At 35.8% G+C, this 11,814-nt stretch overlaps 1 protein-coding gene across 1 annotated transcript; it reads right to left on the bottom strand.

Annotated features, from left to right (window-relative positions):
* Positions 1 to 3,134: 3,134 nt before the first annotated feature.
* Positions 3,135 to 10,769, bottom strand: LOC132168239 (SEC12-like protein 1). Its single transcript, XM_059579365.1, has 10 exons — positions 10,479 to 10,769; positions 10,140 to 10,240; positions 8,730 to 8,862; positions 8,524 to 8,615; positions 8,078 to 8,177; positions 7,917 to 7,989; positions 7,716 to 7,836; positions 6,745 to 6,864; positions 3,890 to 3,960; positions 3,135 to 3,566 (listed from the first exon to the last, which is right to left on the bottom strand). The coding sequence occupies exons 1-10, from the start codon at positions 10,650 to 10,652 to the stop codon at positions 3,373 to 3,375; spliced, it is 1,179 nt and encodes a 392-aa protein (XP_059435348.1). The 5' UTR covers positions 10,653 to 10,769; the 3' UTR covers positions 3,135 to 3,372.
* Between the last annotated feature and the right edge of the window lie 1,045 nt (positions 10,770 to 11,814).

Genomic DNA, 11,814 nt, shown 5'->3' with positions numbered 1-11,814 from the left:
TATATATATATATATATATATATATACATGCTAACACACATCGACAATTAATTTTAAAAAAGCAATCTAAATATAAAAGTTTACTTTGAAGATTTTATTACTTAATAGTAAATTAAAGGGAAAAATATAAAAAAGTCTCCCAAACTGACAGCTATTTGCTAGTTGGCCACCCACTGTTCAAAAGGTACTAAAGTAGCCCCACAAATTACCAAAATTTATCAAAGTGGCCATTATGTTAGTTAGCCCCGTCAGTTTGGATGGAAATTGCATCACGTGCCGTTCAGGTGCTATTTTTGGACTTGAAGTTACCAAAATACCCTTGTGTGAAAACAGTAAATTTCTTCCCCTCTAACCGACGTCATTTGGCCTAGCTTATCATATAGAGGGCTGCTAAGCATCCTAACACTTTTTATCAAATTTCCTTTCCCAAATGATCTGGACCCCACATTCATTTAAGAAGAAAAAAAAAAACAATATAAATCTATTTATTTATTGAATTGACCAGATCATTTGGAAAAAGGAATTTGGGAAAAAGTGTTGGGATGTCTAGTATTATTCTAAAACATTTAATTACACACCTAAAAATACAAAATGCTACATCATACCCTATAGTATTGCGACATGTGTAGACATTGCACAATCAATTTGTCCAAGTTAGTCACATGCCACAATTGATAGTCACATGACATCATTAAAAATGCATCATAAATTGTCACGTCAACAAATTACTAAATAGTAAATATGTTCTTAAAGAAAAAAGTGAGGAAGGGGTGGCCAGCCATCCATCCTCCATTGTAGGAGAGCCCACCCTTTTTCTGTTTGCTTAAAATAAAATAAAATAAAATAATAATTGTCCTTAAACAACATAACAACTAAGTAAGGAACAAGTTAGGCTTAGAAGATTATCTCCTGCAAGTAAGACCTCGAAGAAATCTCTTATTCTCCTTCAAGAACTCTCACAACTCACAAAATCACTAAGCAGAGGTTGTAGAGAGCAACAGGCGCAGAATGAAGCTTAAGGGTCAACTGGGGAGGGCCATTTATAGAATAGGAAAAGCTATGGGCGCTACAAGAACAATCTTGTAAAGTAGCGAACGTTCGGTACTTAGGGGTACGTGCACATTCGGGTACTGTGCACAAGTTTTGTCAAGCGTTTGGTCCTTATCTAGTGGTCCAAAAATTGGCTAGCGAACGTTCGGTGTACTTTTGGACTTACGCCTGAAAAGCCTGTCTGTACTTTTCTGACACACTAACAGCGAACATTCAGCCAAAACCAACAAACGTTCTCTACCAACACCAGCGAACGTTCTCTACCAGCGAATATCCGCACTTGACTTTTCACTAGTTTGACTGATTGCGCAATGTTCAGTAAAACGAGTATAACTCTTGCTATGGGTCTTGGAATTGCGCATGCAACCCCATTCTGAAAAGCTCTTTCTGAGACGAACATCATGGTAGCACCAATATTTTTGAGTGCTTTCTTAGGATTCAAAATCTAATATTTCCCTTTTAAGTCGGTATTTTCAATGTTTTCTCGTCCTTTTAGGAATTATTCCTTAACCTTCTCACCATAATTGATCTCGTACTCATTGGTTACCATGTATAAGCTGATTCTTCAGTACTACTGGCATCGATACCTTTGTTGAACGTTCAGTGCAACAGTAAATTCTTAAAGAGTCCAAGGTCTTACACCTTACCAAATGAGAACCAACCCTAAAATCATAATTATAGTTTACTTAACTCTAATTTATTTTCAGGGTATTACACAGTTATCCTGCATGTACTAGTGTACCATGTCAAATAATGCAATTAGCCTTATCCATTTTTTATATGCATGCTCTTACAAATCTCGTCATGTTCATTATCTTGTTTAAGCGACATATTTTCACAAAATGAAGTTCATATTATAACAAAATATGTTTCATGAGAGTTGTAAAAATGTATGTTTGATACACAAAACAATCATGCAATGCAGGAAAATAACAGCAAGAATCCATGTGAGTTTGTACTCACCCGGGTCGTACTCTTCTTCCAAAAATTAATCTAAAGGGTCCACACTTTTCAAATATGTGAAAAGCCCTATTATCGGTTCTACATTTGAGCTAAAACGAACCCTAGCCCTAAAACATTAAAACAGATGTTCTGCCAAGCCAACGAACGTTTGGTCAAACTGAGCAAACGCTCGGGCTTGAGGCCGAACATTTGACCAGAACGTTCGCTTGCAGGGTAAAAAATCTCATCTCGACCAAGCAGGCTTCTAAACAGGTTCTAAGGCTACAAAAATGATTTAACATACTCTAGCTCAAAATAACATCACCATGCAAAATAAAATATACTAAATCATGCTAGAATCGAGATTAAAACCAAAAATGACAACATGACCTCAAAAACTACAACCAAGCTCATGGAATACTGTCTGAACAGAATATTAACCAAGTAAAACACAAGTTAGAACAGGAATGTTACATCTCTTTGAGCAAAACCTCTAAGAAAAACTCTCATTCTTCTTTCAAAACTCACCAACTATTCAAGTAGAGTTTCTCTAGAGTTCAGAAGGTAGAATAAGGTTTAGAATGGAGTGAGAATGGGCATTTATAGGTTTAGAAAAGCTGAGGGTGCTACAACTCCTGCTATGATAGTCTGCAGTGCAGCGAACATTCGGTGGTCCATAACCAAATGTTCGTTGTACTGTGTACAGTGTTTTAGGGTTGCAAGCATACATTTGGTCATTATCTAGTGTGGTCCCCTAGCGAACATTTAGTGTATTGTTTACCTAGCGGATTCTTGGTCTTGGTCCCGAACGTTTGGTGGTCTTCTTGGCAAACGTTTGGTTAGTGTTGAAAACCCCCCCAAAACTTCTCCTAATGAACCGATAACCCTTGCTAACCCTTTGACTAAGCTAAACATAGCCTAGTAAATTACCCAGGACATTACACCCTTTTTCTGTCTGCTTACAAAAAAAAAAATTGTACTTAATTGTCAATGAATTTTAACTCAAATGGTACCCCCCTCTCTATAAGAAAGTAATGGAGGATAAGGTTATGACTTCAAAATCCAACGGATATGTGAGACTTCCCGATAAAAAAAGGTTACAGAATTGAGTAGTGTAACACTGAACAACCCATTATATACTGTAATACTCTCTCAAGATTTTGTATTTTCTCCAAAAAGACAAAAGTGTTCAATTCTTGTCAGCGTCAAATAAAAAATTCAATTAAAAAAAAAAAAAAACAATTTTTTTTTTTTTTTACTTGAATTGCATTTTACAAGACTTTCAAATTACATGTCTAAATCTAAATTGTCTTGAAAACAAAAGAGCTTATCCTGCATGCTATTCCGTATTGACTCCTGGAGACTGGATTGTGCAGATCCTCACATATCCAATGGTTCATAAGGACTCCAAACATTTTGGTCATCAGCGGATTGTGGATCTGCTATGATAGGTCTTGCTGGTTGATTTCTCCCAATTGGGAAGTTCCAAAATGAATCAGAGTGCTGAAAGACTCCGTAAAATGCAACAGCCGATGCCAAAAACATTCCTAAAAGCAGTAAATAGATCTGCCACTCTGCATGTTTGAAAGATATGGGGGTTAAAATTGCCAAATGCCAACACATTTAGGGCATGTTTGAATGTGCATTTGAGGAGCCTAAAAGTGCGTTTAACATTCAAAAAACCTATTTGAAGAAAAAAAGTATCAATTTGGTAAAAAAATTAAAAGCACTTTTAAGGGTCCAAAAAGCCTAAAAATGACCAAAACGCACTCTTAGCAAAAGCTTAAAAATAAAGTTTTACCAAAACGCGCTTTTTGACTTAAAAGCTTTATTTCTCAAACATAATCCCAAACATGCTATTAGAGAGAGAGAGAGAGAGAGAGAGAGAGAGAGGGACCTTTCCAATCTGCAGGAACATTCAGCTTAGTCACCACAGCTCCCCATTCAGAAGAAGTAGTAAGCACAACCCTGCAAAAAGGCAAGCAACCCACATAAAATTAAGAAGCCAAAACCATAAAATATCTAGATCGGTAACAATACGTGTATACCGATTACATCTCTTCAGAAATCATTTATGGATAAGTTCGTATTGCAATGAAGGCTCTTGATTTTGTTTGCTCTCAAATGAAATCCCATGACTGAAATTCAAAATGAAATAACTAGCAAACTAGAATTATAACAGAGTGACTTAAGACTTTGGCATTTAAAACTTCTATAATTGAATGATAAGAAGAAAAATAAAATAAAATAAATGGATGCATGTCAAAGTCACAATAAATATATGGATGGAGGAATCAAAAAATATCCAAATGAAACTTTAAGAAACCATCATATGTGCCCAACCTTTATCATTCTTAAAGCAAATGTGATGAAAGAGTATGTTTCTTACAGGCTTAGTGCCGGATTAGCAACTCTAAAGATCGGACTCCCAAACTTAAGCTATTCTAGTCACTGGACTCATAACCAACTATTCATCAAAAAAGGGAAGAAAAAAAAAAAACTAAAAAAACTATGATATTTTGGTGGAAAGTCCAAAAAAAATGTCCCTAGTCACAAGTTTTGTTTCGTTTTTCTTCATGATTTGGCCAGTTCTGCCAAAAGTATGTTGCTATGATTCCTTAAAGTGTTAGCCCCTACTTCATGGCTGTTGCTCTATAAGCTGAGAGCCTCCTAAGGGGATCAGTCCTTCAGGCGTCACTTTGATTCCTTTATTTAATATCTTCACTTATATTTGATCAATAGAAATCCATTCTTTATCCACAACCTTTAAAGATTGAAGATAAAAAACATCAAATTAGTTCACCCATTGACTTGCAGGGTGTTTAACTCCTTTGATAAAAAATGCATAACTACAGAAAAAATCCTACAATAATGGTACAACACTTTGTCAAGAACTTTGTAGAGAGTAATAAGGATTTCAGACAAAGTGAGGGTAACCAGTTTCATCAACAGATCAGGATTCATTTATCAATGAAAGCCAAAAAAAGAATATATATGTTGCACATCATTCTGCTATCCATCTGCAATCCATCCCATTTGCAAATCTACCATTGAATTTGTGGGACCAAAACTATAAGGAGATGTACAGCGGATGGACAGCAGAATGATTTGTAGCATTTTTCAAAAAAGAATCCATCTTAAGGACTTTGGCATAAACTTCCAGATTTGGGCATAAAAAATTGACGCTTAGACTGGCCAATATCATCTCAGCCATTGTTTAAACATTGTTGTCCTGGTAACTGTCAAGTCAACATGGACCTCCAGTTGGTCACAATCTTACAAGGAAATGGATAGAAGTACTGTCAGATGCAATATAAATCTAAACAACTGACAAAAAGGGGAAAAAATAAAAGAAAAGAAAAGAAAAAGAGAACAGAAAGAAGAACACGAGAAGTTTGGATTATTTTGCAAAGCCCTTCCTTTTTAGGATATTGATGGCCCCAAAAAGTTTAGAGAGAAAGAGAGAGAGAGAGAGAGAGATGTATGAGAATGATACCAATCCAGTAAGAACTACTATAGAAAGAGGTTACCAGGATCATTTTTATGATAAAAGTTTTTAATGCTCGCCTTCGCCACTAATTGAAAGACAAAATTAGGCACCTCAATGTAAATTCAGAAATTTCAGGAAAAATCACACTAACTACCCACCAATAAAAATCTTTCAAAATACACCAGAGGGTAGTTAAGTGTTGAAGAAGGAAACTTCTGATATGCAGCTAATATGATTCTCCCTAATTTGATTTTGTTGTCTGATTTTATTCCCATTATTTCTCATTGTAATCTGCAATAAGTATATTTCCATGTAAGATTGTATTACTCTTCTACAGGTAACCGTATGGTATAATCATCAATGAAAGAAGACAGTACTTTCCTCTTCTTCTTCCGCCAATTTTTTCTTCTTTTCTTTCGACTTCCAAGGACAGATACAAAAGTTAAAAATAAATTATACAAAATTTGGCAGAGAATAATTTATGTTGCTTATCAGAATCTGAAGGATGGATAACCAGGCAAAGGCCTTTGAGGCCGCATGTCTTTCGTTGTGCTTAGTTTAGATCTTGGAAAGAAAAAAATAAAAGCAAAGGTAACCTTGGAGGCACCAAAAGGAAAAAATGAAAAATATAAAAAATAAAAAATAAAAAGGGGGGAAATTATCCTTTTCCTCCATGAACTACCACGCAATGACCATTTCCTCCAATCAACTACCAACTTTACATTACGACCCCATCAAACTACCATTTTGTTACCAAAACTCCCCTTCCATCAATCAAGGCCGTTAAGTCGGATGGTCAACTGTACTGTTCACGATACTGTTCACGGCATAGGTATTGTTCACAAGGTTGACCATCCCACTTAACGACCTTAACTGACGGAGGGGGGTTTTTAGTAAGGAAATGGTAGTTTGATGGGGTCGTAATGTAAAGTTGGAAGTTGATGGAGGGAAATAGTCATTGCATGGTTGTTCATTGGGGGAAAGGATAATTTCCCCAAAAAACAAAAATATCCAACTTTCTACATGTCAAGCATCAAGTTAGGATACAGAGCCTTTCTAAAACATTTTGTATATCATTTATTTGTATAACGGTCTATTCAATGTTGAATTATCACCTATAGTCTGATTCTAGACATTCTTCCTGACAAAGATCAAGGACTTTCTCATGAATGTATTGATTTCTATGAATTAAGAGAAGAGATACCGAAGCTATAAGAAATTTATACATCAATAAATAACAATATTTTATCAGTGGACGTTACCTTTCGGTGGGACAAAACTCTAGCACTGCAATACACGCACCCAGGTGTAGCCTCTTACTCCAGTGGGAGACCTCCATTTTCTTTACCTCAACTACACATATATCTCCATCTTTGCTTCCCCTGGAGGAAGAAAAATTGACATATTAGTCAGAAAAATATCACGGAATTCACAAAATTTTACTAATTCTCATCAAAGCAACATTTTCCAGCCAAGAAACAACATATTGAACTTATATTTATTAATTTTACATATAATTAAAGGACAAACTAATCATTTGGAAGAACTCTCTCTCTCTCTCTCTCTCTCTCTCTCTCTCTCTCTCTATATATATATATATATATATATATCATAGAATGAGGGAGAGTGCATGATCAATTACACCTGGTGAATAACTTATTATGTTTCATATTTTTCCCTGCAGCTGGATTGCATGTTCTCCTCATATTTGTCATGCACATCAAAGGGGGAAAACACTTTTATGTATCCATAAGCTTATATTGTTTAGATGTGAAAGTAACAGAAAACTTTAATTTTGAGCACCACCCAAATAAGATAGCACATAATATCTTATCAAATTAATATTTTGCATGCACAGCAGGCATGCACAAAGCACACACTTCAACAATTGGTAAAGAAAATCACGAGTCTCAAGAAAAGTAAGTTACTGGAGGAAGTAATATTGGCTAATTCTTTTTCCCAACATGTATAACTTGATCAATCGTTGGAGGAAGTAAGGTTTTTTATTTTTACTTTTTACTTTTTACAGTAAAATGGTCTAGTGATTCAATGTCTAATCCGTCCACATGAAGAGTTTCCTCTATTTAATAGTATTGATGAAGGTAAATGATTACAGGCAATGTTGAAAATGCAAGCTTGTAAACCTGTCAAAGCAAGTTTCCTTACTATGCAATTAACAGTAACATAAGCCTAATCATCAAATAACTAAAGTCCAAATAGGTTAAATGCTTACAGAGCAAGATATTTCCCATCCAGGCTTGTGGACATTATAGAAGCAGGTTTTCTAAGCAACCTCTTATGCCCAATTTTCTTCCATGTACTTATGTCCCAGACTGCAGTGATGGCCTTATCACCTGTTCATTAAGTACAAGTACACTCTAAGTTGCTGAATAAAAATGATTAAATAGCTTAAACTTAAATTTGAGGTTATGACCTTTCTGAACAGTGCAAAATAGAAATGGCTTTGTCCCATCCTTAGAAAACCGACATAATTCAATCTTTTCATCCTGCAGGAAGGCACACCACATGAGACACCAAGATATAAGAGCTATCTGCACAATACCACCACAGACTGTTTGATTAGATAAAAAATACCGAGTTGCGAGTCAAAGTAGTCAATGGAAGACCATCTTCCGTCTTCCATATTCTTGCTGAACCATCAGTAGATGTTGAAGCTAAAAACTCGGAGTCTAGGCTGGATAATGAACAAAGAAGGCACAAATATTCAGTATCTAGGCCTGCAATATCTCCAACTCTTTCAAAATTATTTTCAGTTTGGGTTGGAGGTGAAGCCTTTCAAATTTCAAATCCCATAAACTCCTCACTTAGAAAAAAATACATTTTAAAGAACCTCTTTCAAGAGGCTAGTTTATCAAAAATATCAAGTGGGAAACTGTCCATATAGCTGCAATCCTATCCAACCAAGTGTGTACTTAATTTAAGTATGTTTTTTAGTGCATTGGCACACACGACTAACATAAACAAATATGTTATTGACTTAAAAGAGACACACAATACACGGACACATAAGCTCAACTTACCTAAAATCCATATCGCGTACAGATTTATGCGCTTTTGGTTCATCTAAAATAACACGCAGGCTTGGCCACTCCAAGATTCTGAGATGCCCATCCTATATGTGATTAAGAAATATACCAGAATACATTGGTGGGATATAAAAACATTTCAAACAAGAAGGGCTGGACACCATATGGTAATGATTCATTGGATTATTTTTATTGCTTACCACCCCACCAGTAGCAAATTTAGATCCATCAACACTAAAAGATATGCATTTCTGCGGACCAACACCTTGAAGACGAGGTAGTTCCTTGGCCAACAGCCTTGTGCCTGATTCTCGACCATACAACTCAAACAATCTGCACGTTACAAGAAACATTTAGTTATATTTCTACACCTTCTTGCATTAATGGATACCTAGCAAGGCTCAAGGGGATGCAGTTTCCACTAAAACGTCAACAATTTCGCAAGTAAAAGCTCCCCTCTCCAAAAAGGTCCCCAGGAAAAAAAAAAAAAAAATTATCAAAGAAAATAGAGGGGCAAGAGGATCTTGCAATTTATACAAGAAAATGTCCAAAACACTTTTCACTCTGTCTCCGCCCAAAGCCCTTCAGAGATCATTATAAAACCTACTGTAATATTTACATAATATCTTGAACACAAAATGATGTTCTGCAGATTAATGAGAATCAAGTCACTGCATAAAAAGAAACTTTCATTAAAGGATCTAGCAGAGAGCACCCTTGAATCATCTGGCTTCCAAGTACCCAAGCAGCATAGAATTAGAGTAGCCTAGGTGAGCCTTGAATAAGCACAACCCTTGAGTCTAAACAACTAAGCCTACAATAAACTATGCATGGTGAACACAACAAGTCCAATGAAAAAAAGATACTTGAACCATATCACTAACACAAACTAGCGCAAAAAGGAGTTCTCATGCAGATCCTATTCACACGCTAACAATTACAGTTTCTTAATGAGAACATTAGACAATTTATTTCTTTTTCAATGGAAAGATTAAATTAGATTTATGGTCCAGCAGGACAGAAAGGCCAATTGTCTGAGGTATCTCACTTGTTATTGTACTTGCCCACAAAGGTGGTTGAGCTTGCTAAGCTTCATCATAAAGAGCCCTTTCAGGCCATTACTCCATGGAACAAGTAAGTAACCATCCCTAATTGAGCCCTTGTAAGCCCCAATAAATCATACTATTATGGATTTGCCCCTAACAAAGAGAAAAGGCTACAAAGGACATTTATTTAGATGTCCATATTATTTCATTTCCAACCCTTTTAATTCAAAATAGCAATCCAGGGGCATCAGCCCACTCCAAGAAAGTACTTTGAAAAATGAAGAAAGAAGAAACGTAGCAATTTCTCTAGGAATTTAAATCCATACAACGAAGTTGTTATATACTTCCACACCACCCCAACCAAAATTTAATATGAAATTTCTTTTTTTATTTTTCCTGTGGGAAGAGAGATAGACTCATACAGAAAAAAAAAAAAAAAAAAACCCACAAGTCATAAAGGGCAACAAATAGAAACCATAATTGTCATCAAATTAACAAGAACCCCAGAAAATCTCTCACAAAAGGGTATCAAAAATTGTTTAAATTTATAGCAAAGAGACTCACTTGCAGCCTCCATTAGTCGTAGAGCACACGATATCGTCCCCGCTGGGGTGCACCGCAATTGAAACAGGATCGCCATCCACTTGCTCAATAACGTACGTGGTCTAAAGCAAGAACAAAAAAAAAAAAAAAAACACCGAGTGAGATAAATTCCATACCCATGTTCCTCCGTTTGGTCGCTGAGAAAGTAAAAGGAAAAACTAAGCTAAAAAAGATTAACGGGTTGCGTCAACGGTCAACGGAAAAAAGATGAGTTGAATTCAGGAAAAAAAAAGAAAGATTAACGAACTCAAAACGATGCGTTTTAACAGAAACACATTGGTTCAAGCTTTAGAAAGAGACCAGAGGAGAGGAAGAGAGAGAGGCGGTCTTGGGATCGAAGGAGAAGATCTCAAGCACAGAAGGAGAGGATTCCCCACCACTCGCCCTGCCCATCACCACCAGATTCACCTTCTCGGGCCTCCGGATCCACGACCCGCACGTCACCGGACCCTGCTTCGACCCACCACCCTCCATCAATCAAAGACAGCGAAAATTTGCTTCCGCAGTTGAACGACGAAACCGTTGTTGGAAAACAGAGTTTTAGAGGCAGAGAAGAAGAGAAGAGAAAACACAACGTTAAATACTGGGAGGCGCGATTTTGTCCGTCGCAGATTAAAATAGGATTTTTGTTGTGAGGTGGAAATAGATTTTTTTTTTTTGGCCTTTTTAGATGCTTTTGGTGGGTCCTACTTAAGAAACACCGCCGATCCAAGCAACAGTGGTGGGAAGAGCAATGTCAACTCGTACCGAGTGTTTTTGGGTTTATAAATAGAGAGGAGAGTTTTTGGTTTGGCGGATATTCCCGGAGGATTCGGCGGGAAGAGGCATATAATGTCGTTTATTCTGTTTTTGGGGAGTCGACGACTCTACCACTTCCTTTTTTTTTTTTCAAATTAAATTATTAAAGTGCACACCTACAATAAAAAATAAAAATAAAAATAAAAAATTTATAAAAGTGCACAAATGTTTCACAGTCTAGGGTGTCAAATATGGGCATGCAAGTCTAAGCATTTCGTCAGCAACAAATGCCAACAATGTAATGAAAACAAATAAAAAAGAAGGGAATAGGTGGTGAAGGAGTTTGTCGGTGTAAGAGTACTAGCAGCAACTTTCTAATTATTTTCTCTCAATTTAGGAAATAAAATTATTTTTTTATTCTCTATAAAAAAAATACTTTACAATAGATTTCTTTATTTTTTCGTATATGAATTAAATACTATTTCTTTTTATCATTGCAACCAATGAGAGAGGAGAAATGAGAGAAAATTGTAGACGAAGAAGATATGAGAGAGAATCAATTTTTTATAATTTAATAATGCATTGGGTATCTACAAATTGGGAAACACTGTAGATGCCCTTTGATGTTGGTTATATTTAAGGCACCTGATGTGGGTATTTTTTGTGGTTTTTTTGAGATTTTTCTTAAACATAGGGAAGAGAATGAACTATAGGGAGTCTTTTTTTTCAATTTAGGGACTAAAACTACTTTTTGATTCCCTATAAAAAAAACATTTCATAATAGGTTTCTTTATTTTTTTTATATATAAATTAAATACTATTTCTTTTTATCATTGCAACCAATGAGAGATGAGAGATGAGAGAAAATTGTTGGGACATGTGAAAGAGATAAGAGAGA

The sequence above is a fragment of the Corylus avellana genome, chromosome ca1 (genome assembly GCF_901000735.1).
Source record: "Corylus avellana chromosome ca1, CavTom2PMs-1.0".
NCBI classification, from domain to species: Eukaryota; Viridiplantae; Streptophyta; class Magnoliopsida; order Fagales; family Betulaceae; genus Corylus; species Corylus avellana.
The sequence above is the reverse complement of the archived record's forward strand: the minus strand, read 5'-3'. Positions and strand labels throughout refer to the sequence as shown.

Coding starts and splice junctions, on each gene's coding strand:
- LOC132168239 (XM_059579365.1), bottom strand. CDS start 10,652: ATGGAGGGTGGTGGGTCGAAGCAGGGTCCGGTGACGTGCGGGTCGTGG. Junction 8,616..8,729: donor AATTTGCTACTGGTGGGGTG/GTAAGCAATAAA, acceptor AATCACATATAG/GATGGGCATCTCAGAATCTT. Junction 8,178..8,523: donor GTACGCGATATGGATTTTAG/GTAAGTTGAGCT, acceptor TTCATTATCCAG/CCTAGACTCCGAGTTTTTAG.